The following is a 27,270-nucleotide window of genomic DNA, read 5'->3' as shown; positions in this document are numbered from 1 at the left end:
TGGGCTTCTGAAACAGACCTGGGCCCTGGCTAATGGAAGCAGCAACATCTGACTGTTTGGCCAAAGAAGGCCAATGACCAATCAAAACAATAACTTAAATGCCTGGCTGATTCTGTCAAACTTGATTGTTGTGCAAACTTCACTAAGTACTTTATATAAAGTGTTGGTCACTTCCCTTTATTTTTGGCTAAGTGATGGTAAAGGATAACTGGGCAAACGAGGGATGTAGCCCCATAGATTCTTATTATAACCCACAACCTGCTCATTTGCAAGCATAATTGTTCTTTTTCTGGCATCAACCACCATTGCAATGTAAACTGAAAGTCCCAAGAGGAACAGCAAACTTTGTTAACTTCCAAAGTTAAGGTTAAGAAATAATATGAAAGGTTAAGAAATTATATAAAAGGTTAAGCAGAGCATGTGATTTTCCAATCTGTACTTATACATGTACACTATTTTCAACAGTTCTTTCCAGGGGTTCTCAAATTAAACTCAAGAAAGATGAAACGACCAGCTTCTATCAAAACCACACACAGGTTTTCATTCTAAGTTTTGTATTTAGACTTTCTCCTCAAGTAGGCAAAACCAGATGGTTTCTGATTCCAGTTAACTATAACAAGCCATCAAACTCATACCTGTCTGAGGTGATCTAGGCAGAAAAGACAGGGATAGACACTGGCAAACCACCCAGCATGTGGAGGGCAAGGACAGTGGTCTCTAGTAGACCTTTAGAAGCTATGGGAGCCCTAGGAGGTTGATGGAACTCATGGACAGAAATGCTGGTCCATGATCCAGGCTGATATTACCAATCACTACATAATAAGAGACCTAAAGAAAATGCCTTAGTGGTCTACAGAATTCTAGAGCTCTTATTTCTTCTTCCTTTTACTTCTTCCAACACCCTGACCCCACCCAGAAAAGGACCACAATTTTTCTAAGCCACACTTCATTGTTGTTGGTTGTAGAGTAAGTTAGCCCCATAACGCAGTGCTGATCACAAAAGCACGAGCCATCCCCAAGCAAATTTCAGGAAGCAACGACAGATGGGGATGCCGAACTCACCTCTCCAGGCCCCTAACACCACACCAGAGAACAGTCCACTCGCCAACAGGCTGAGCACATGAGAAGCAAGGTCAGACTCTAGACCAGTGACGCACCACTGGTCCTCTACCACTGAGGCTGCTACATGCACCTCTGTGTAAGGAAGACCAACCAACAGAAAACAGGCAACATTCCTACTGTATTCAGCACAAACGCACCTCTTCATCCATGCATTCAATACGCACTTTCTGACAACAGGCTCTTTTCCAGGCACTGTGCAAGGTGCTGGATATACAAAGATGATGAGATGCAGTCCCTGCTCTCAAGATGTGCTTCTGGTACCGGAGGCGGGAGACAGAAACACAAGCACAGCAAACTACCAGAGATGACGTGAGAAGAAGCCACACGGGGCTGAGTAGGGCCACTCTGGGAGGAAGTTAATTCTCCCTGGGGCCCTAACAGCGTTCAGAGCAAAGCAGACACTTCAGCAAAGTCTTCAGCGGAGGGTAGTGGGGGCGGGGGAGGGGAAGGTAGCCCAAGGGTGGAGGAATTGATGGAAGGCAGGACTTGGGCAGAAAAACAGGCCAGAAGTCACAGCCACAGTGAGGGAATGAGGAAGAAGGATCCAAACGAATGCAGAATAGCATGAACACACAAAAGTCAAGTGAACACAGAGAGTCTGTGCAGGTCAACTCCACGGGTCTCCTCTTCGCCACCTATTTCACGTAATGATATGCAGACAAGGAAGGCATGAAGGCAGTGTGTGGCTTTCATGTCTCAGGTGACAGAGTGGATGGGCACAGGATGGGGCAGGAGTGGGCAACCCAAGACTGGCTTGGCCAGAGCTGAATCTGAGATGCACATGGACTATCCAATGCAACACACCCAGGTGTCTGGTAGTGCAAGAAAGGTCTGCACAGGAATGTGGCTTTGGAGCCATCATCATGCACTTGGCCGTGAAACACGGGGATGGATGGTGCTCCCCGGGGAGAATGTGCAGAGAGGGACAAGAACAGGACCAAGGAGAGAACCCTGGAACCACCAAGGCACTGTGCACAGGGGAGGAGAACTCTTTCTTTAGAGAGAAGTCACAGAGAAGTACAAGGGAATCAAAAGCAATGTCACAGACGCCATGAGATAAAAATGTACATTACCTAGGCAACAGAGTCAAATTTGCTTTATGTCTGCCTTTATCTTAAAAATAAAAAGCTCCAATATTTCCAAAGAGTTGTATTAAATACAGGACACACAATCAATGCATTTATCCATGATGACGATTTCTACACCACCTACTCTGTGTCAGGTATGCACTAAGTTCTGGGGACACAAAGATGAAGGTGACCTCAAGTCCCCTGAAGATCTCAGAGACATCATGGCCACAAGGAGCCTTGGAGCCCCAAGGCACCAGATGGATGCTGGAGAAAATAACACGGCTGATGTCAAAAGCGGGTGCCAAGTTTGAGTTCTGAGTCATCTCTTCAACATATTCACAAAATTTTGCAACTCAGATGCTGGAAACTCCCAGAGCCACCTTTTATCTCTTACAAAGGCAAAGTGCTTACCTGCTAACAGAACATATTTCATGTCCTTCCTCTCCAAACCCAGCCCATCCCAGGACGAAAGGCTTTACTATGAATCAGAGAGGAGCCGCTTAACTGCATGGAGCCCCTGGGTGCAGCTGGCATCCTCTCTGAGGCATCACAGGATCCAGTTCCCACCAAGGCTGGACCCTGGGATCCAAGAGGAGGACACAGCTCTACCAAGACAGGGAGTCTTGGAGCTGTTCTGCTGCCCAAATTGCAAGAGGGTGACTGGTATCTGGATCCACAGAATCTCTGGGGTGACTGACTCCTTCTCCAGCCCCTCAGCAATGCACCAGCTCTGTCCTGGAGGTGACAAAACACGAGGAAGCCCAGCTTGACAGTATCCTCCACCTTGGATCTGGGTCCAGGAGCCTCAGATTTCAACTGAACCTGCATCCCTGTTTGTAAAAAAAAGCAGCATGCCCTTCTGGAAGAAGAGCAGACTGGCTAAAAAGAAGTGTATGCTGGTACAATTCAAACGCTTATTTACAAAGCGGTTTTAAACAGGCACCGCGCTGACATCCTGTCCTGGGTGCCAAACGCCTATGTATAGCCCCACTTACACTCTGCCCACGGCCTGAGCACCAGCTGCTAAAGTGAGTAAATATATCCTTTCCCTCCCAGCCAAAAATGGGCTCCCCACCTTGGAGAGCCTCCATGCGGTCCTGCCCCCTTGACACTGTGCTGGACCACTGGATTCCTATCACAGAACCCCAGGCACGTGCTTTCCGCCCACCCAAGGCTCTGCCACTGCAGAACAGATGTTCAGACGCACTGCAGAAGAGTCCTTAGCCAATGTGGTTGTAAATAATGAAAAATAACCAAGTTGCAAATTTAAGTCAAGACATTTATTTATAACCGGTAAATACACTCTTTTGTTTTTCTCACTTTATTCCCTGTGGAAATTAATAATTTGGGGTGAGGTCTAGCAATTCAAAATATCTAACATCTGGTGCTGGAGAAACCTCTTGAGAGTCTCTTGGACAGCAAGGAGATCAAACCAGTCAATCCTAAAGGAAATCGACCCTGACTATTCATTGGAAGAAATGATGCTGAAGCTCCAATATTTTGGCCACCTGATGAGAAGGAGGCGAACCACTGGAAAAGACCCTGATACTGGGAAAGATTGAAGGCAGGAGGAGAAGTGGACAAGAGAGGATGAGATGATTGGATGGCATGACTGACTGAATGGACGTGAGTTTGTGCAAATTCCGGGAGATAGTGAAGGACAGAGAAGCTTGGCATGCTGCAGTCCATGGGGTCGCAAAGAGTCAGACATGACTTAGTGACTAAACATCTAATTGGCTGACATGAGCTTCTGCGCAATGGTGAGCAGAGATGTCTCAAGTCTTAGGCTCTGTTCCTCCATGTGGACCACGAATTCCATTTATTCATTCCCTGGTCAGATGGGCACTGCATGCTCATGGGGCAGCAGGAACTGTCAGGTGTGGCACACAAGCCCAGGCTCAGACATCTCTCCCTCTTAAAATACACATTTTTGGAGAGTAACGACATCCTGGGCAGGCTATACCGGGCGTTGACTGTCCCCTGCTTTCTTGCACTCTCTATCATGTCTGTGGGGGACTGAGGGAACCATGGGACTTCAGGTGTGAGACCCCTGAAAACTCAGTGTCTTCCAGTTCTGAGCATCAGCACAGACCCCACAGGTATCACAGTCAGCCAAGTAACTGGCAACCCCAAACTACAATAAAGGGCAAAAACCTGTGTTCAGTAACATCCTGGGTTATCAACTTAAAATCAGAAACGTTAGGGCTTCCCTGGTGGCTCAGCGGTGAAGAGTCCACCTGCCAGGGCAGGAGAAAGGGGTTTGATCCCTGGTCCAGGAAGATTCCACATGCCGTAGAGCAACTAAGCTTGGGCACCACAACTACTGAGCCTCTGTTCTAGAGTCCAAGAACCGCAACTGCTGAGCCCACGTGCGGCAACTACTGTAGCCTGAACGCGCTCGAGCCTGTGCTCCGCAACCAGAGAAGACACAGCCGTAAGAAGCTCGTGCACCGCCACTAAAGAGTAGCCCCAACTTGCTGCAACTAGAGAAGAGACTGTGCGGCAATGAAGACCCAGCACAGCCAATACACAAATTATTTTAGAAAACAGAAACAACAGAATAAATGTTAAAGTTAAGGTCGCTTAGCCCACTTGGCTTGTAACGTGAATTCCAAGTTTACGTTTCCGTCACTTCCAAATTGAGTTGAACAGTTCATATGCAGGAGTGTGGGCTTGGCCATTCATTTCCCCTGGGCCCGTAAGGAGCAATAGGCTCTCCGGGTACTGACTCTGATGTGCACAAAGGGGACCCTCAGCAAACAGGTGGCACTGGGGGCCAGGAGGAGGGCTTGGGAGTCTTGTGGCGGGGGGCGGGTCCCTGCCAATCTCTCCTGCTGCTTACTCCCTCCAGGAACCTTCACTCTGCTCAGCCAGCAACCAGGATGTCGGCTCATATGACTGATGCCTCCCCACCAGCCTGGTCTTGCCAGCTGCCTCCTCCTTACCCAACCAGGCAACAAGTTCCTCCCAGTCTCTGACACCCACCTAGGTGGCTGTCAGCAGCACCCAGAGACACCCAGCAGCTCCCGGCTGTAGGAGGGTGGGTGAGGTGCTCTGCCCAGGCCACAGCTGGTTCTCAGAAAAGAGAGATCCAGAAAGTCTGAGCAGGCCACCTGCATTCTCAGGAACAGCAACTCTAAGAGGAATCGAGTTAAAACTCAGTATTATATCAATCCCAAGGCCAGAAATAAACTCACATGAGAGGAAAACATTTGTTTTCCCCTGTTTAATACAGTAAGACTTTAAAAAAAAAAAAAAGAAAGAATGGTAGTCATAGCATCAGGACAGCCTCTGCTTTGGTTTGTGGGCTGAGGAGTAATGTGAAGGAGATTGAAAGGATAAGCAATGAGAATGGGAATTATTTTGAAACTGTGCTTTTTGTGCTTGAAAGCATACTACACACTGATTCGTATTCCTCAAGCTCCAAAGCCCCCCTTTTGATAATACATACTTTTACTATATTGAAATAAAATTCTCTAACATAGGCTACCCCCACATCTAATTTCACAAAAAACTAATACATGCCTTAACAGTAACATAAGAAGTAATTCCCTGGTGGCTCAGTGGTTAGGACTCTGTGCTTTCACTGCCCAAGGGCGTGGGTTCAATTCCCGGTCAGGGCCTAAGATCCCAGAAGCTACTCAGCAAGGTCAATAACAACAGCAAAGGAAATTCCCTGGTGGCCCAGTGGTTAAGAATCTTCCTTCCAATGCAGGGAATGCAGGTTCGATCCCTGCTTGGGGAACTAAGATCCCACATGTGTGTGTGCAGGCTAAGTCACTTTAGTTGCATCCAGCTCTTTGGGACCCCATGGACTGCAGCCCGCCAGGCTGCTCTATCCATGGGATTCTCTAGGCAAGAATACTAGAGTGGGTTGCCATGTTGTCCTCCAGGGGATCTTCCCGGTCCAGTGATGGAGCCTGCGTCTCTTCTGCCTCCTGCATTGGCAAGCGCGTTCTTTACCACGAGCAACACCTGGGACGCCCAAGGTCCCACATGCCATGGGGCAACTAAGCCCCCATGCCACCCAGTGAAATAAAAAAATCCACCACAAGGGAAAAAAATTAATGGAAAGTAACATAATTTGGTTTAAATACATGTCTCAATATGTAAATGCTTGGACACAACCATTCTAGCAGCTGTGATGAAGCTGTGAGAAGCCTGCCCACAGAGATTCACAGGGAACGTCTTCACTTCATCCAAGACCAATGGCAGCATGTCTTGGTGGAGATTTAAATGCCTGTAGGGCACTGCCAACTAGATTCCTCTAGCTGTGGCATGAGGGTTTAGTTGCCCCATGGCACGTGGGACCTTAGGCTTCCTAGGCGGTGCTAGTAGTAAAGAACCCACTTGTCAATACAGGAGACGTAAGAGACGGAGGTTTCATCCTTGGGTCAGGAAGATCCCCTGGAGGAGGGCATGGCAAACCGCTCCAGTATTCTTGCCTGGAGAATCCCATGGACCTGATTTTTCCAAGCAGGCAAAAACTCTTGACAAAGTTCTGAACAAAACAAAGGGCAAACTTCCCTTGATGTACGGAGGTGTTGCACTCCTAGAAAATTCAAAGTACCCACAATACCCTATAGCTGTGGGGAAGAAATAATCTGTGTCCATTTGTAAAATGGACTTGGTTCCTGTGGTTTTCACCATGTGAACATCCAGGAGCACGTCTCTGCAGAGGGAGCGGCTCATCTGAACAGGCAGGACATCCTGTACCACGACCCCAAGCAGTAAAAAGCACCTTCCTCCAGTTCATATGAAAACCAAAAACAGACCCATAAGCTTGCAAAATATCACTGATAGGCAGCGCCTCGATGGCGGAGAACTGCCCCTGCCTCTCGCCATGCCTGGGACTTCAACTTCACCTCTGGGAGGGTCAGTGACATCAGAGAACACCAGCCATACCGAAAAGCACACAGTCCACAGCCAGGGCAAAGGGAATGCTAGCTCCTCACCTCCTCAGGAGGAGGACATACACTCACTAGAGCAATTTAAAGGATAGCACTCTGATAAATAATGTATAATGTTTAACTGGGGTTTTCATCTTGGGATCAAAAATGTCTTGTTTGATTAATCATTAGCCCTTCGACTTGCTCTGAGTTGAAAACTACAGAACGATAATCTTCTATGAAGATGATGGAAAGAAAAATCTAAAATAAAATATCAAAGAAGTTACAAGTAAATAATAAATGGTTTAATCAAGTTTTCAACCACAGAATCTCCTGTGGCATGAAAGTTGTACATCCTTGACATAGAACAGTTTTATCTCTACATTCATCCCTCAGTATCAGAGGGGGGCCAGTTCTAGGGCCCTCAGGGAAATCAAATTCGAGGATGTTCAAGTCCTTTACAGCATAGAATAGTATTTTCCATCCATGGTTGATTAAATCCGAGGATGCAGAACTTACAAATAAAAAGGGCCAACTGTAGTTAAGTTCAGGTAACACAATTTGGTCTACAGACACACCACCCATAATGTGCTTGATCTTGTCAGATATACAGCTTGTATAACTTATATTTTTAATCTACTCAATTTATTCAGTTTCTCAGAATTTCTACTCTGTAATTTCATAAATGAACAGCTTATAAAGAACCAACGAATTTTACATCTGAAAAGAATCTTAGAAAGTATCCAATTTCTTCATCTTACCTTCATCTTATCCTATATCTTGTTATTTAAAACACCATGAGTGCCTACCATTTTAAGAAAAGGTAAAGATTTTGGTAAATGAAGGCTGCCAGTAGAAGGAAACAGCATTTCGTAAATTCAAAATTACAATATTTTTTCAGTTCTCCAAGCTTCACCCACCATATAAAATTCTAAACTAATGTTTTCAACACACATTGAGCACTGACTTCATTTGCACAGAAAAGCTTAACATCTCTCAATTTTTAATTTCAGCTTGCAAGCTTTGTATACCATTCATCATTTTTAATTAACTCAGATTTCCCTACATTTTGCTCATGCTTTTACTTAAAAATGCAATGGTTTGTGACATCTTTCATTAATGATATTGGCTATGCACTGTCATTCAGGCAAATATTAATTGTCATCGATCAGTGAAAGACAATGAAACCAAACCATTTAAATAAAAAACAGAAGGACTACTCAGTGAGAGAAAAAAATAGCTATATTTGTTGACTACATCCAAAGGCTAGTCAAGTCCTAACCTGCACCATTAACAAACAGATCACTATTACCTTATGTTCTTCTGACAAAGATAAAAAATAATCTACTTTTCAGAAGGTATCTGGGACTCCACATTTCTTTATTGTTATTATTCTTGTGTCAAGGAAATTCAAGGCAGCAGTTTGAATATCATCATTAAGCTTGTAGAGAAGGAAATTCTATCATAACAGAAATGCCAAGCAGAAAAATGCAATTTCACAAATCTTCCAAGTGCACTTGACCTCAGGTCATTCCAACTGGTGACGTTCTTGACAATGCAAGGTCTCTGGCGATAAACAAGACAGAAGTAAATACTGGTACTAAATGTTTCTTAATAGTAGGCTGCCATGATTTGATTCACTTATCTTGTGATGAATATTCTCAGCATCTGAAAGGACATTTACAGGAACAGGACTGTGGCGGGTGTTTCCAAGGCAGGCAAGTGCTGCAGGCCATCTCCATGCACATCACATTACAAAAGGGTGGCTTCGAAGGCCTTCCTGGAGGAGGGGGAAGGAACGCGAGTGCACCCATGCTCTGGTGTTCCAGGAGGCTATGGCTGAGGGGGGGTGGGGGGTGGGGGCCCTTCCATGGCACATTATCCTGGTCCCTGATGGAAAGTACAAAGTCCATAGCAACAGGATCTTCAGCCAGAGTTTTTGTTCCACCAGAACCTGATCCCTGCAGAGCTGGGAGGACCACCCAGATGTCCCAGTCATATTCAGAGGCATGTAACAGACACCAGCATTTCTGATACTTAAAGAACTTTGATAAAGAAGTATGTAAGTTCAAAACCCTGACAAGCTATTTAGCTGGAATTCTATTCAAGACCCTGAGGACTTCCCCAGTGGTCCAGTGGTTAAGAAGTCACCTGCCAAGGCAGGTAACATGGGTCTGATCTCTAGTCTGGGGAGATTCCACATGCCATGGGGCAACAAAGCCCACGTACCCTACAACTACTGAAACCTGAGCACCCTAGAGCTTGTGCTCGGCAACAAGAGAAGCCGCCGCAGTGAGAAGCCCGAGCAACTGGCGAGTAGCCCCCACTTGCTGCAACTAGAGAAAGCCCATGCAAAGCAACAAAGACCCAGGGCAGCCATAAATAAATAATTTACAAACTTAAAGACCTGAAGGAGAATCCTAACAACAAATTACTCACAAGTTTCTACTAGGGGATGTGCTGTAAGAAAAAGGAAACCTGAAGATCACCTACTGCATGGTGGGATTAAAGAGGGTAAAAAAAGAGCATTATTCAGCCATAAAAAAAGATGAATGAATGAAGTACTGCTTCATGCAACAACATGGATAAAGCTAGAAAACATCACGCTAAACAAAAGGCAGACACAACAGGCTACATATCGTACAATTCCATTTCTGTGAAACAGCAGAACAGGCAAGTCCATGGAAACAGAAAGCAGAGAAGCAATTGTTGGGGGCTGGGAGGAGCAGAGAGGAGAGGAGACTGCTGATGAGCACAAGAGTTTCTTTTCTTTCCTTTTTTTTTAATCGTGGTGATGAAAACGTTCTGGAATTAGATAGTGGTGACAGTTGCAGAGCCTTGTCAATATACTAAAAATCACTGATCTGTACACTTTCAGAGGTGACTTTTATGGTATATGAATTATACTTAACTTTTTTAAAAGGTAAAAATGTCAGTGCAGATTTTACAGGAGAGAAATAAGTTACAGGAAAACGCCACCATCAGTAGGTTTCAAAGAACTGTGTCACACAAAATATATGTTTGCATTGATACACGGTGAATGAAAATCAGTGTGAATTATAGGAAGAGAGAGAGAAAGAGAGAGAAATAGGAAGGAAGGAAGAAAAGTGTAAGAACAAAGATTAGTAAGATGATTACTAAACCATCGAGCTTTCCTTGCACTGAACAAGCCCAAATAATCACAAGGCAGTTAATTCCTAATTGCAAGCCCCAGCCCCTGGATAAGAACCCAGATAAGGAGGCAAGGGCCGTTATCAATCCAATTACATCTAAATTTGCTTTACTGCAGGATATATTATTATTGGGTTTTACTCCATGTGTGTTAATAGAGGAGTATTTAAAAGGGGGCGGGGGGAGTGGTTAAAATCCTGTTCCCCTACATGGAGGGAAAAAACAAGAAACAGTTCTCTCCCAAGGTCACTGACCGTAACCTTGTCCAAGTTACCAGCAACTTCATGTGTCTCTGTGCCTTGACTTACCCAGCTGTGAAAATAAAACGCTAATAACACATCTCTGCTACATAGGGTGATGTAAGGGGTAATTAGTGCTCTTAAGGTTCTTGGTGATCTTTATATTTGAGACAGCCTGCTATTATGACGAAGCCTTAACAAACACCTTCTCTGCAGCAGTCAAGACCTGATTCTATTTAAAGAGATTAATGAGATTTGTTGCAAAACCAAATGGAATGCTTGATCCATTACTTCACTTTTTTCGCTTCATAAGCTTGTGTGATAAATGCACATTCCTATAATTGTTTAACTTGGTGCTTTAATCATATTAAATAACTGAATTTTTGAAAATGAAAAAATGCTAAACAGTCTCATCCAATCCTTCACTTTTAGAGGCATTAGAAAATGAGGAGTTAGAATAATGCCCAAGGCCAAGCATGAGGGCTGGAGCTGCCCACCCCATGGGGACTGTGGTTCTTTACTTTTGTCTCTCTGCCATTTAACATAATGCTTGGCACATAAACACAATGCATCATCTTAGTGTTCTGAAGGTCAGGAAACTAAACTTGGCCACAGCAGGGCTGTATTCCACTGGGAGGTGTAAGGGGAGAGTCTGTTTCCAGGCCTTTTCCAGCTTCCAGAAGCCTCCTGCATTCCTCGGCTCACAAGCTCGCATCACTTCAACCTCTGCTGATGTCCTCATATCTCTACTTCTGACTCTCAACCTGCTCGGTTACAAAGACCCTGTGATGACTTCAGACCCATCCAGAGAATCCAGGATAATCCCATCTCCAAACCCTTAACTGAATCACACCTCTGAAGTCCCTTTTGCCAGGTAAACTCCTTTTGCCATATTCCCAGGATCCGGAGGTAGACATTCCAAAGTGAGGTGAAGTTGCTCAGACGTGTTCTACTCTTTGCGACCCCATGGACTGTAGCCTATCAGGCTCCTCTGTCCATGGGCTTTTCCAGGCAAGAGTGCTGGAGTGGATTGCCATTTCCTTCTCCAGGGGACTTTCCCGACCCAGGAATCGAACCCGGGTCTCCCGCCTTGCGGGCAGATGCTTTACCGTGGGAGCTATCCAAGGGGGCCTATTATTCTGTCTATCCCAACAAGTATGAAGATAATGCAGTAAAAACCAAGAAGAAAAACACCCCACCATGTCCCCCAACATTTAAGAGTCTCCAGGCTAGGATGAGAAAGACACAAGGGACAGTGATTACCTTTGGGAGAGAAACTGGGTGGCCAAGGACAGAGTGGGAGAAATTTCTCTTTTGCTTGTTTAACTAACAGCTACATGGCGGTGACTATGTAGGCACAGGCCACGTGACATGGCCAGGCACGGTCTCACTGTTTCCAGCTATTAGCTCATCAAGCCCATAGACTAGTCTATTTCACCGCTGTTAAAAACTCAGCATAGATCGCGGAAGTGACTTGCACAACCAAATCCATACAGTTAATAAATGGGTAAGCCTGGAGTGAAGGCCTGAGCCCAAGTGGTCTGGCTACTTGCTCTTAACTACCATTTCTATACAGCTTAGAGGGACTTACCTATCCCAGTTTAACTTTTTATCCTGCTGGAATTTCGTAGCATGCCCATATATATATTAAAGATCTGAAAAGCTAAAGATATATAGCCATGACAGAGCTGTCTCTAGACATGAGAGCTGAAAACGAGATGTCCATACTTGGTTCTTCCTGAGTCCCATTCCTTCATAGGGAAGAATTAAGTCAGGAACATAATTCATTCGCAAAGAAGGGGAACAAAACTGGAAATGCAGACAAACATCATTTGGCAATCAGTACTTGTAACATCCACAGGAAGGGTCAGACCTTTTTTCCCCTTGTGTGTAACCGGCTATATGTTTCCTCTTTCCGATAATAGCTAACAGCTTCACAGAACTACTACCTCAGAGAGATCTGGCTCACTACACATGCACAGGTGACTGCATTTGATCCAGTCATTCCAACGTCTCAAATGGCTATTTTAAAAGTGACGTATCTAACAGAAATTACATGCCCTGTTCTTTAGAGAAATTCTGTAGATTTTAACCTGAAAAATGAATTTGCATGTCATGTTAGGGGAGAGAAAATAGGACTGGTTCTACTCAAAATGCTGGCAAATTTAATTTACCAGCTTCTCCCTCAGCTCTAACATTGTCTCATCCTCACGGCTACAGGCACCTCCTCACCCCCAGCTGTCCTGATGCCAGGCTAGTCAAGCCCCTAAAGAGGATCTGCGAGGACCACACCATTAGTGGACATGGCTTTACAGTGCTGAGGAGTACTTTGTTTTTATAGGCACCAACAGTAATTCACTTGTTCTTTCTTTCCCCCCAAAACATTTATTTGAATCTTTATTTTACAAGGGACTTCTGATCATTAAAAACAATACTGCGTGAGCCAAAGGAATGAAGCTCTAAGAGTGAAACAATAAAGCCAATATGGAGAAGGGAAGAGTATCTGCCTCTTGAGAAACCTGTGTGCAGGTCAGGAAGCAACAGTTAGAACTGGACATGGAACAACAGACTGGTTCCAAATAGGAAAAGGAGTACGTCAAGGCTTATTTAACTTCTATGCAGAGTACATCATGAGAAACGCTGGACTGGGAAGAAACACAAGCTGGAATCAAGACTGCCAGGAGAAATATCAATAACCTCAGATGTGCAGATGACACCACCCTTATGGCAGAAAGTGAAGAGGAACTAAAGAGCCTCTTGATGAAAGTGAAAGAGGAGAGTGAAAAAGTTGGCTTAAAACTCAACATTCAGAAAACAAAGATCATGGCATCCGGTCCCATCACTTCATGGGAAATAGATGGGAAACAGTGGAAACAGCGTCAGACTTTATTTGGGGGGCTCCAAAATCACTGCAGATGGTGACTGCAGCCATGAAATTAAAAGACGCTTACTCCTTGGAAGAAAAGTTATGACCAACCTGGATAGCACATTTAAAAGCAGAGACATTACTTTGCCAACTAAGGTCCGTCTAGTCAACGCTATGGTTTTTGCAGTGGTCATGTATGGATGTCCGAGTTAGACTGTGAAGAAAGCTGAGTGCCAAAGAATTGATGCTTTTGAACTGTGGTGTTGGAGAAGACTCTTGCGAGTCCCTTGGACTGCAAGGAGATCCAACTAGTCCATTCTAAAGGAGATCAACCCTGGGATTTCTTTGGAAGGAATGATGCTAAAGCTGAAACTCCAGTACTTTGGCCACCTCATACGAAGAGTTGACTCATTGGAAAAGACTCTGATGCTGGGAGGGATTGGGGGCAGGAGGAGAAGGGGATGACAGAGGATGAGATGGCTGGATGGCATCACTGACTCGATGGACGTGAGTCTGAGTAAACTCCGGGAGTTGGTGATGGACAGGGAGGCCTGGCGTGCTGTGATTCACTGGGTCACAAAGAGTCGGACACGACTGAGCGACTGAACTGAACTGAAGAATATCTACTCTGGAAGGATTTCAAGCCACACTTTGGTGCTCCTTAAGTGACCAGACAAATGCTCTGTATTTTCTGTAAGGCAGGGAAAAGTAAGGCCAATACTTGCTCCTTTCTCCATTTACTTGCCATGATATATTTGTTATAAATTTCAGGAATTCGGGATTTTATACAATCTGGTCCCAATAGACTTTACAATGTCATTTCCCATTCACACAGAGCCCATGGCCTCTGCTCTGGGCCTGTGTCCCAGGCCACACACTCTATGGAATGCCCTCCCAGCTCCCACCACATACCTCCCGGCTCACAAAATGCCCATCTGGCCCATCTGAGTTTGGCACTCAGACCAAACACTCACCTTCCTCCAGTCCTCACACCTCTCTCTTTGGACTCCTTTGCTCAAAATTAACAGAAGATCAGTGTTCGGAATTCTCCCTCTGAACTGGACCTCTAAGTCTCTTCACTGAAAAGCCTTTTTTTTTTTTTTTAACGTGAACTATTATCTATAAGTGTTTTACTTTTCCTACTCAACTATAAGCTCCTTGAGGGTAGAAAATAATGTGTGACTCATTGTTATAAACCTGCAATGTTTCACGTAATTGTTTATTTGTTAAGTAAACAAGTGAATAAATGAATGAATGAATACGGGAAAAGGAAAACAAATTCCCCAACAACACTAGGTTTTACAAGGAGATTAGCACCCAAGGACCCTAGTTACTGCTAACAGAAACCTATATTGCTCACTCCCGCTAATGAAACTGAAAACTGTCTTCAGCACCATTGGAACAAACTATGAACTCGGAGACCAGAGTTCTCTGTGTCCTGGTAAAATCAGTGCTTCCCACTCAGATTTTTAAAAAAAATTTTTTACATGCACTCACCATCTTTAGAAACTTGAGTATGTTTTGACATCTGGGTATCTGGGGTGTCAGCCAGACAGACTTGGTAATAGTACTTTCACACACAAACAGGGCATTTTCTGAGCTCAATGTTATTAGTCATCCTAAACCAGTCTATGGAAGCTGAAATGTCCTCACTCTCATAAACAGGAAATAAGCGGGTTTGCCACATCAGAGCTGGCTCTATAATTCTTCCCCTGGTAGAAAGCTGTATAACGGATACATACATTCCCAGGGGCAATTCATTCCAAAGAGCAAATTTGCATCTAAGTGGCTTCTGGTAGCTTGACAGTCTATACTACTTACATAGCAATTTAAAAAGGGACTGATTCAAAGTGGGGTAGGGAATTAAAAAAAGAGCCTCAGGCTGCAATTACCTTCAACATCCTGTGAGAAGCACTGGCTGGGTTGACATCTACATGGAAGCAGGAACATAGGTCTTTTCTATTTTGTTTCCTGTTAAATATACCCCAACCCTAAAGAGGCCAAATGAATAGCTGTTTATAGATGGAGTCTACATGAATGCCACATCAAGTTCAATGTTTACATAAAGACTTTATTCAGGAAGTCTTTGCCCAATGAGACACTCTTAAAAGCTATTGAAATGTTTCAAAAGATGGCATACACTGGAAAAGGGACTTTTCAATATAAATCAAAAACAGCAATAACAGGAAGCCAGTATCAACAGGGCTGGCACGTCTGATGACTTCAATGGTGGCCTTGTTGGCTCAAAAATAACAGTGACTTATCTGGGGAATTCCAGCGGTAAAACTAATTCTCTGAACAAGAAGTCTTTCCAGATGATATTACTGCTCAAGTCAAACACAGCCTCTAGACATTTCTTCTCTCTCTCTCTCTCCCCCTCTACTGTAGATAACTAGAACAAAAATTCAAACCCTTACAGGCAGGAATCAAACGGTCATTCAACCCTAAGGATACAAAGGAACTTAGTACTGAGCACCCAACACTTCTCGGGGTATCCCTGCCCGTTCCACTCTTCACAGCATCATGAGAATATCACAGCAAAGCCAGTGACTGGTGGAAGTTCTCTAGTTCTCAGTGTATCAGTCCACTGATTGGGGACTGTCTCCCATGGGTGGGCTGAGACCCAATAACGGGAACTAACAAACCAGTCTGCTGCCTCCTGAGTGCGCCGAGGACCGGCTCGGGGCTGGGGCATGGGATCCCTGAATGAAAGAATACCAACACACAGGTACAAGTGCAGTCATCTGTTGGGAACTTTATATACATTTATCTCATTTAATCCTCAAGACCTGGGCACAGAAGGGTTCAGGAAAGCGGGGTCAGGAAGGGTTCAGGAAAGTACGAACTGCTGGGGAGCAGACCACCTCCTTCAGGCCACTGGCCTTGGCAGTGTAAGTGAACCCTGGTCCATGATGAAACCGGCATTACCCCAGACTGCCTGAAGGGGGCTCTCTGGCCACAGGACCCAGGAATTTGAATTTCCACAAGGCCTTCAAGTGAGTCTTAAACACTGTGAAGTCTGAGAAGACTATACACATCATGAGTCTCAAGAAGGCCACCAGGATGCTTCTTTTCTAGAAAAGCATGAAACCTGAACAGAAACTTTATTATTTCCCAAGTTTCATGGGACAGTCTCATGTATATATGCGTGCTAAGTCACTTCAGTCATGTCCGACCTTTGCAACCCTATGGACCGGAGCCCACCAGGTTCTTCTGTCCATGGGATTCTCCAGGCAAGAGTACTGGACTGGGTTGCCATGCCCTCCTCCAAGGAAATATTCCCAACCCAGGGATCAAACCCATGTCTCGTATGTGTCCTGCACTGCCAGGCAGGTTCTTTACCCCTAGTGCCATTTGGGAAGCCTATATGTATATGTAAAGAAGGTTTTATATTTTTTCCCCCAGTTCAAACCCAATCAAGAGACTAAAGCTAAATTTAGTACATAGATTCTGGATACCTGAATCACACCACAAGTAGACAGGAGGTTCTGAACTCATGTTGCTTACTCCAGGGCCTCCCGTATTTCAAGTACCCAGAAAGGTTCAGTGAATATTCAGCCCAGACAGTTAAAATATACCCAGAACAGTTGCTTAGGGAGTCTTCTTCCTCCACTTTCTGATGTTCTTTCAGTTTCCATTAACAAAAACAAAGGCAGGTCTTCCCTTCCAGAAGAACCAAAAACCCGCTGTGTGGTTTTTATTAACAAGCAAAAGACTGGTTTCTTGGGGAAACAAAACAGTTTCCTTTGAGTGCCAGGCTGCCTCTGGCAACGCTGGGAGCAAGCGAAATTTAGGGAAAGGCAGACTCTGAAATGACCACTCTTCAGTAACACTCAAAGTTGTATGAAAAATTGCTTTTCAAAATCATTTAAATTACTTTATGTGTGTAATTTAAAAACTTAAGCATAAAAAGTGGGACTACTGTTTCCTAATTCATCACCAAGGCAAGTCAAGGTAACCTGTAACGAGACAGCGAGCTCACAGGGGGAAGGGGATGGGAGACCCCCGTGTTCAGGCTTCCTGCCCCCAAGGAGCCAGGCTGGAGGTGCAGAGACTCAGACTGGCTCAAGCTCACGGCAGCCCCCTGGGCTGAGATAAGCTTCATCCTCCAGATGAGGAACCTGGGTTCGGAGTCCTCATTTGAGCTCCCCCAGACACAGAGCCCAAGCCAAGTTGTGGGTACAGAAGTTTATCTAGAAGGTGATACCAGGAAGCCCAGGCGAGAGACAGCGGCCGGCGAGAGGGCAGAAAGCGTGTGAAAGATGTGAGATGAGAAACCGACTGCCCTTGTATCTGGAAGAACTGTGGGGCGCACCCCAGAACCGTCTCAGCAGGGGACAGGGAGGCTAGGGTGTCATCCACCGATGTCCACCCCTCCCTGGCTGAGAGCTGCCCCCAAGGTCACACAACCGGTAAAGGGCAGGCCCAAACTCAAGCCCAGATAGGGTGGGACACGAAGCCTGAGTACCTGTCACCTGGCCACTTAGCCCACCCCCACCCCCATCACCATCACCCCCACTCCACCCCCATCATCACCCCAACTCCGATCACCATACCACCCCCATCTTACACTTCCACAAACACTTCTCATGTCAGGCTCAGCTAACAGGTTCCCTCTTTTTCCTCCCTCCCCTCGCTTAATTTCTTCTCCCCCAACCTTCAAAACAGACAGGCTTCCCTTGGAGACATTCACTCACAGGCATTTAACTTCCTTCACAGGCTACACAGCTACTTCAAAAAAGACAGTAAACCAAGGGGGAAGGGCAGTGGAGGAGGGATGGACTGGGAGTCTGGGATTAGCAGATGGCCAACTGCCATACATAGGATGGATAATCAACAAATAGCTCAGGGAGCTATACTCAGCATCCTGTGATAAACCATAAAGGAAAAAAACATAAAAAAGAAGGTATATATGTATATAACTGAGTCACTTTGCTGTACTTCTGAGACCAACACAGTATTGTAAATCTACTATAATTCAATTAAAAAGATCAGAAATTGATGGCGGGGGGGGGGGAGTAAATAAATTCCACATTTGCCAAGCCTTTGGGAATGCAGTCCCTCGTGGCTGTTTTGTTTCCAACACAAGCACATTACTGTGGACCAGTGGAGGGGACAGACAGTGATCCCTGGGGAGAAGCCGTCTCAGCCCCACAGAGCACAGTCTCACCAGGAAACCAGGGCGGTGATAAGCCATCCAAGGAAGGATAAGAAGAGATATACACTGCAGTGGGGGCACCTGTGGCAAGACCAGGGTGGAAAAGCACTGCCATACTGGACACCCATTGGAAGGACTGATGCTGATGCAGAAACTTCAGTACTTTGGTACCTGATGTGAAAAGCCGACTCATTGGAAAAGACCCTGATGCTAGGAAAGATGAGGGCAGGAGAAGCAGGGGGTCACAGAGGATGAGACGGTTGGATGGCATCACCGACTCAATGGACCTGAGTCTGAGTAAACTCCGGGAGATGGTGAAGGACAGGGAAGCCTGGCGTGCTGCAGTCCATGGGGCTGCAAAGAGTTGGACATGACTGAGCAACTGAACAACAGTCTGATGAGCTAAGGCACCTGCACACAGACATGGGTGTCCTCAGTTAAAAAGCTGTAGCCTGGAAGAATGGGTCCCTAGGACAGGTACTTAACGATCACCTAACATATCCAAGCCCTCTTCTTATGCTGAATCCTTGCACCAAAAGAAAAAAACAAGATTAACTGACCTGCTTGATTTTCAACTGCTAGGGGAGGGGAAAAAAGGAGTCAAATTTGACCTCTTTTGCTGCTTTCTGTAGAAATTCATTCCTGCAAGTACCAAAAGTATTACAGACTCTGCAGTGATTTCTTATTATGATAAAATACATAGAGATATAACAGGCAGTGAATGTATCCCTCAAGAATAATGAATCCAACGAATGGACACACAATGTCTTGTGTGGAACACTCAGGCCTGTAAAGCAGCCCAGGGTGACTTGAATCGCGTCCCTAACATAACCAGGTAATTAATTAGTTCCGTCATATTTTTGGTTTTATGACTGACTTTTATATGCCAATAGTCAATGTAATGGCATTTTAAATTGGAGGGAAATCTCTAGAGAGGAGGAAAAAGCAGTATATACCTTATTGAATCACAAATCTTACCATCTGATGTTTTAATACCAAAATGACCTAATAAACCTGCTTTATAATTAAATCGATCTTAACAGCTTCTGTGTTCTTTTATTCATTTTTGGTGATCATGCAGAGATTTCCATTAGAAATCTGTTATGATTGTAATTAAGAATAAAAATGACTCCATGTGCTTGTCACGCTCAGTCGCCTGCGGGGGCTTGGCCGGCTCCCTCCCGGGTACAGAAGGGACCACGGGTTTTCAGCGTGAGCTGGAGTCTCTCATTTACCAGACTGTAAAAATACGAAAAGACTCTGGTGCTGGGAGCAGGAGGAGAAAGGGATGACAGAGGATGAGATGGCTGGATGGCATCACTGACTCAACGGACGTGAGTTTGAGTGAACTCCAGGAGCTGGTGATGGACAGGGAGGCCTGGCGTGCTGCGATTCATGGGGTCGCAAAGAGTCGGACACGACTGAGTGACTGAACTGAATTGAACTGAAAAATACGAAATGTGCACCAATAATAGGCCCAGGAAGTCAAACCTTCAAATGACTGCCTCAAATGGAAATCTCACCTTTAAAAAAATAAACTGGCATACAATTTTTCATTTTCAGGCCTTTATAAAATTTTAAAATTCATGACCCACGTGAAAAACTTGCTATTTATTGAAAAGGTAGTATTCAACCAAACAGGTAAAGATCTGAATTGTATCAATTGTTCTTAAAACCCAATAAATGACTGCAAAATGCTTTTGCCTCCCTGAATAACCAAGTAATTATAACACTAAATATCATGGGTGATTTTTTAAGACTGTAATTTTAAGGAATATTACTTTGTGCAAAACAATTATTTTCTATTTTCACTAAAAGTGTTATAATTACTAAAACGCATGGAATTCTGTATCAAGTCAGTTTGCTTGGCATCTGTGCTCTTCCCCCAAGAAATGAGAAAATATTCTTTGAACAGAGCTAAATAATCTCAGTTTGCAAGCAAACACAGCCTAAAAATATTATCTGGTGATACCAGCAGTGAAGAAAGGGAGAAATAACAGAACCTTACCATTTGCCGTATCCTTTTTAAAGTGATCCAGGAATTCCTCCAGAAGTTGGGACTGGTTAGGAGGGGGCAGCAGACCCTTCTGGTCCCTGGAGAACAGGTCACTGTCTGACCAGGAAGAACACAGAGTCGCTTTTGTGTCCGGTGGCCTGGCAATCAGAGTGAGCCCGACACTTTTCTCAGAAAACAGAGCCTCCATCTGCTTGAGGTCAAGATCAGACACGGCTTCCCCATTTAAGGTCATGATTTCATTGCCCTTTCTCAGCCCTGAGAAGGAGGAAGGGGACACAGAAGAAGGAGAGAGAGAGATGACCGAGAGGAATATTTTAAGATGAAAGATGATTGCAAATTCAACCCGCTTAGTGTTTTCAAGGGCTCTTCTGTTGCTACCTTCAAAGATAGCACCAAACCCTGTAGTAATCAGATTCCACTGATAACAAATTTCAGCTCTCTCAAGACTAGCATTAGAAGAAATAGTTTAAGAGTCACTCAAATTAATTAGTCCTCTAAGTGATGTTCAACATGCTGGAAATAACCTTTGGTGTGTCTGTCTGCCTGGCTGGCTCTCACTGTCTCTTTCTCCATCTACCTGAACATATGCACAGGTACTCTGTGTATATATATTGTCTCTCAAAACCATACACACACAGTCTCTCACTATATACCCATATACATGTGTGTGTGTGTGTGTGTGTGTGTATGCATACGCCTTTGCATTCAAAATTACTTTCTTTAAAATTCTAGGAGAAACTGTTTTCTGACAAGATCATGAGCAACTTTCACTAGCCAGACTGCACTGCACAGAATTAAGAGAGAAAAGAGATATCGCCTGCCACACGGACCTTCCCCATACGCCAGGCCTTCAGGGAGGACATCACTTATAAAGATGCGGCTGAGATGCTGGTGTTCATCCACCTGCGCAGTCACTGCAAACCCTAGGAAGAGAAATAAAAGGAGAAAACAAGTCTAAGTTCCTGACACTAAGTATTTCCATCTTAGTGGAAGTACTTGACCATATATGTATTTCCAACATTATACAGAAGTAGGGTGTGTAGAAAGTCTAAATGACAGCTGTTTTGAAAGCACAGATATCTAGGAGGGGCAGAAAAGGGGGAGAGTCTATCAGATCTAAAGGTTTAGGACATTACACTACATGAAAAAGTCAGCCCCAGTAGACAAAGGACTACATGATTCCACTTCTATGAGGTACTAGAGCAGTCAGATTTAAAGAGACAGAAAATAAAAGGCTGGTTGCCAGAGGCTGTGGAAGAGGAGAGAATGGGAAGTTACTGTTTTACAAGAGTACCAGTTTTGCAAGATAAAAACATTTCTGGAACTAGGTGGTGTTAATGGTTGCACAACAGTATGAATGTATTTAATGGCGCTGAATTGTCATTTTAACCTGTCTTAACAATTGCTATGAAGGGAAATTATGATATGTGGTGTTGTTTTTCAGTCACTAAGTCATGTCCAACTCTGCAGCTCCATGAACTCCAGCATGCCAGGCTTCCCTGTCCTTCATCATCTGCCAGAGTTTGCTCAAACTCAGTGATGCCATCCAACCATCTCATTCTCTGTCACTCCTTCTCCTCCTGCCTTCAATCTTTCCCAGCATCAGGGTCTTCTGCAATGAGTAGACTCTCTGCATCAAGTGGCCAAAGTATTGGAGCTTCAGCATCAGTACTTTCAATGAATATTCAGGACTGATTTCCTTTAGGATTGACTGGTTTGATCGCCTTGCAATCCAAAGAACTCTCAAGAGTCTTCTCCAGCACCATGGATAGAAAGCATCAACTCTTCGGTGCTCAGCCTTCTTTAGGGTCCAACTCTCACATCTATACATGACTACTGGAAAAACCATAGCTTTGACTAGATGGACCTTTGTCAATGAAGTGATATCTCTGCTTTTTAATATGCTGTCTAGCTTTGTCATACCTTTTCTTCCAAGGAGCAAGCGTCTTTTAATTTCATGGCTGCAGTCCCCATCTGCAGTGATTCTGGAGCTCCCCAAAACGAAGTCTGTCACAGTTTCCATTGTTTCCTCATTTGCCATGAAGTGAAAGAGTAGCCAGCCATTCCCTTTCCCCAGGGGATCTTCCCAACCCAGGGATCAAACCTGGGTCTCCCGCATTGCAGGCAGATTATCACGTGAGCCACCAGGGAAGCCCTATATTATGTGCATTTTGCCACAATTTAATTTTTTTTAATTGAGATAAAAAAAGTCTTATTAAAATAAATTAAGTTCACTTCAATATAATATTTGTTAAGAAACAACTCTGTATGGGGCTAGGCATTTTGAGCAGGTGGAAAAATACTTGAATGGATACTGCTTGCCCTAAATAGGACTACCTGGGACACCCAGGTGAGATGGCCCTTCTCTGAATGTGCCTCCCTCCATCCTCCAAAAGTGACCTCATCTGTGATACCATGGTGGGAATACACATTTTCATGTCTTGGTCCCATAATCCTGAGAGGTCTCTGACAGTAGGAAGAAAGGCATGTCCCTTTCTTCTGTGCCTCACGCAGAGCCTGGGAGAGCATGGTCACCAAAGGGTATTTTTTCATATCTCCCATCAGTCATTCAAATGCAAAGAAGATTGAGCAAAGGAGACCTTGGCGAGCAGAGCGAGACCAACAGAAACAGACAAAACGCTCAGAGGCCTTGAGAGGAAAACCAACATAACATCTGGGGCCAGAAACAAGGAACATCATTTTACCAAAAAACCCCAATAAATCATAAAAAGGAAATTTTTAACATATTACGATCAGGCTGTGTCATTTTAAGGGAAATAATTATATCAATATATCTAACAAGAAACAGTCTTTCTATGGAGATATCTACTGTTCATTAACCGGCAGGCTATACAGTCCATGGGATCACAAGAGTCAGATATGACTTCGGGACTAAACCACAAGCACCACCATCTAATTATCAGGTTTCTCTGGAACAAGACAAAGCAAGATCAGGGAGGAACTTTAAGACATGAGCACAGTTTATAAGGAGCCAAATTTAAACACAGATAAACAGAAATGCAAGAATTGAATATTATGAAGTGATTTGGATAATACTGACCCTTAATTATTAAACTGAAGGTAAAGCAATGGGTAAGGTTTCTTCAAGGAAGTGAGACTTTTAGTCAGTCCTTGAAGGACAAGTTGGATTTATACACTCAGAAAGAAGGGAATAAGGGAGGGGAAACAAGGGGGGCAGTTCAGGCAGGTGAAGTGCTAAGAGCAAAGACCCGGAGACGAAAGAACTGTTACATGAATCATATGTTAATCAGCTAAGAACTGTGCCCAGCATACAATAAATTAATTGTGTTGTTATTATCACCATCACTTCAATTTCCTTTCAGCTTTTACATTCATTCCTCTTAAGTGTTTTGGCATTTTCCCCCAATAATAATACATATCTTTTTAGTCTGCTAATATAAATTAATAGGAATGAGGGAAGAGAAAGGAAGCTCAGAATCTCTTGTCATAGTTTCCGAAAATGGGAAGAAAAGAAGATTAGGTCCAAAGATATTGGACCAGGCAAGAATGGACCAGACGGTTCTCTGATGAATACGTTCCTCCTGCTTACCGAAGTCAGACACACCCCCGGTCTTTGTCAGCTGCACATCATACACGCTTAGTGGAAAGACTTCTATCTCATCATAAACCTACAAAAGGGAAGACCCACAGAATCAGAGGATCTAAAGTAATAGTATCTTGGAAATTTATTTTGATTGTTTCCAAACTAGACACCAATTTAAACAGAATTTTCTCCCCTGAACGACACTATTTTTTTTTAAATTAAGGGGCCATGGATGGGTTTCCTTGGCCCATGGATTGGTCCCTTACCAAAGCCAAAGAACACTCACCTGCTCCTGCATATATTCGTACGGTGCAGGAATACAGTACTCAACGTTCTCGTCCACTAACTTCCGAAGTTGTAGGCCATAATGGCTGGGTTCCAACTGCCTCATCTAGGGAAAAAAGACAGCTATTCAGATATTAAATGTTCTTTCTAAATGCACCATTGTTCACTAAAAATAAAAGTATTTAAGTATATACAAGAGCTCAAGTTTCAGTGTGCAAAAAAGAAAAAAGGGAAATTATTTTTAAGAAGGTTTTCTCTAAATGATACCACTTATCACTAAAAGCAAGAGATGTATTTTGAAGCAGTTACGGTGGTTGATATCTGATAACAGAATATTCCTCAGCATCAGAACTGCTCTCTTTTAATAGACAGGTAGTACCTAAATTTAAATTGTTTCCTGTTACTAAAGTAATTTGTGAAATGTCAACCATCTCATACTCTGCAGACTTCAGAATTACGAATTTCCCGTTTCAACCATTTTTCACAAGGAAAACATATATATAAATACACACACACACACATATATACATATACACCCACACATTCTGTCTCAGACACATTTTCAACAATGAGAAATTATCTCAAGCCTATGTTCTAACTGGATCTAATTCACCCACTACGTCTGACCTCCTCTATCAGAATATTTACCAACTTGATATTATTGTTATCGAATAATATTATTGACTGCCTGAATAATCACCTGACATAATGGAGCAAAAGAAAATTAAATTTATTAACAGTATAAGCTGCATATAAAAATATCTGGAATCCTAAGGCGTTTAGTCAAAGTGAAAAAGGAGGACTAAAATGAAAGATTATCTAATAAGCATTTGTGGAAAAGAGCTACCAAACTCGACATTTTTTTAACCATTTCGTATGTTTGCATTTTCTCTGAAAACTCAAAAATATTTCAGCTCTACTGCGCCATCTGGTGGTCTGAAAGCATATTATCTGATGCTGCTGAGTCTGTTTCATGGATCTCAGAGGGCTCTCTTGTAAATATATCATAAACTTTCTTTTCAGAAATAAGACCCAGTTTAAAAAATGAATAAAACACCATCTCATAACAATCTCTCCATGAAGAAACTGTGAATGGTATTGAGTGACTCATTTAATCCAGAGAAACTTGATAAAACTAGCATCAAGTCAAACCACTGCAAAGTTTATGCCACTTTCTTACAGAATACCATCTATAAGTACTTTAAATAACAAAAGACACTTCATAATTATCCCAGATATAAAGGTGTATATACAGAATTTCAGTAAAACAGCTCAAGTTCTTCATGAAGGCACTGGGCCATGACTCAACTTATTCCTCTAAAACATGGAGAAAGAGAATACTATAATGAATATGTTAATTAACATAACATATTGTTCCTTCCTGTAGAAAGTGAGGTCTTAAACACCACACAAATTAAGCAGGCAAAGGAGGGCAACATTAATGATTATTCCCATTCAGAAGTATATTTCTACAGCAAAATCCACTACCTTGCAGGCCAGAGTCAGAATATCTTCTACTCTGGTTTCCGGCTTGATCATCACAGTCACGGCTTGCTGATCCTGAAAGTGAACATCAACTTGGCTCTCCCACGTGCCATCTCGGGGACCGCCATCCACTGCTGACCCGTATAAGTGTAGCAGGTCATCCACCTGTTTTGGGGTCCCAAAAGAAAGAGTGGGCTTGACAAGCAAATGAGGGAAGCCATGGGAAAATGCCCCGTGAATTTAGAGTTAGCACTTTTGCACTCCTCACATCTAGGGCTTCTCATGACCCTCTGGGGCAGACAAGCCTGGAGTTTCCTCATTTGTTTAACCGACATGCAACTGATGTCCTGGGAGGCTGACTGGAGTCAATCAACTCCTCCTCCCATGTTCTAGCCACTTTGCCTCTTAGCCCAAGTTAGCACAATGCAATCAAAGAAGGGCTGCTCAGTATCCACTCTTACTGCTCTAGAATTGTCCAGATGACCAGGAACTTCATGAAGTCTATGTGTAAGCCACGATCCCAGTGAATTTCAGATACACTCTCGACCATGGCCTCTGACGCCTGCCTGCATACTAACCATGAACTGCACTTAACTTAATCCAAGCATGTTTCTCTTCTACTTGTTTTTAAAAATTACCCCCAATCCTGGACTAAGTGCTTTTCCATCTTCAGCTAGACACTCATTCAGAAATCATCCACAAACATACCATGTTTCAGAAGCTTTTCCCAAGGAAGCTTTGTTTCCTAAACTTCACCCTCACAGTAACTCCATGACCTCATGCTAATATGTTCTTCTATGATTTATAAATGAAAATAGTTAACATTAAATATTAAGCAACTCAGTAATGTTCCCTTCTGGTTAGGCTCTCATATTAGTCTGGTTGTAAAGACAAGACTTAAGGATTTGAAATCAAAAGACTGAGGTTCAAGTCACACCACTTAAGCAGTAGGGCAGGAGATTTCCTGTGTTCAACCTCACCTCCTATTTTGTAAACAGGGATGTTATTAATACAACACAATTGCTTACGTTTACCAATCAATAACACAAATTTTGTGAACAAAAGAGATCATATATGTGAAAACACCTCACACACCAGAAAATGTTACATACAGATTCATCATCAATATATCACGTATACCCCACCTATCATATGTGAGAGTTGTCACTGACAGGTTTTTTACTTTGAATTTCATGCATTTAAAAAACACGCATACACACACACAAGATTCCCCTATGTGCTAAGTTGCTTCAGTCGTGTCAGACTCTTCACAACCCCATGGACTACAGCCCACCTGGCTCCTCTGTCCATGGGATTCTCCAGGTAAGAATACTGAAGTGGGATGCCATGCCCTTCTCCAAGATTCCCCTATACCAATAGGATTAAAATACTAGAATATGTAC

At 43.7% G+C, this 27,270-nt stretch overlaps 1 protein-coding gene across 1 annotated transcript in view; it reads right to left on the bottom strand.

Annotated features, from left to right (window-relative positions):
• TIAM2 (TIAM Rac1 associated GEF 2) overlaps positions 1-27,270 on the bottom strand; it is a 115,387-nt gene that overhangs the window by 44,904 nt on the left and 43,213 nt on the right. Inside the window, exons 9-13 of the mRNA XM_040238728.1 lie at positions 25,871-26,032; positions 24,384-24,488; positions 24,104-24,182; positions 21,363-21,455; positions 20,524-20,787 (exon numbers count right to left, since the gene is read on the bottom strand). Of these exons, the coding sequence (XP_040094662.1) occupies positions 20,524-20,787; positions 21,363-21,455; positions 24,104-24,182; positions 24,384-24,488; positions 25,871-26,032 (703 nt within the window). The remainder of the gene's footprint in view (positions 1-20,523; positions 20,788-21,362; positions 21,456-24,103; positions 24,183-24,383; positions 24,489-25,870; positions 26,033-27,270) is intronic.

Source organism: Oryx dammah, unplaced genomic scaffold (assembly GCF_014754425.2).
Source record: "Oryx dammah isolate SB20612 unplaced genomic scaffold, SCBI_Odam_1.1 HiC_scaffold_4, whole genome shotgun sequence".
Classification (NCBI taxonomy): domain Eukaryota; kingdom Metazoa; phylum Chordata; class Mammalia; order Artiodactyla; family Bovidae; genus Oryx; species Oryx dammah.
This window is presented reverse-complemented; position numbering and strand designations above follow the sequence as displayed.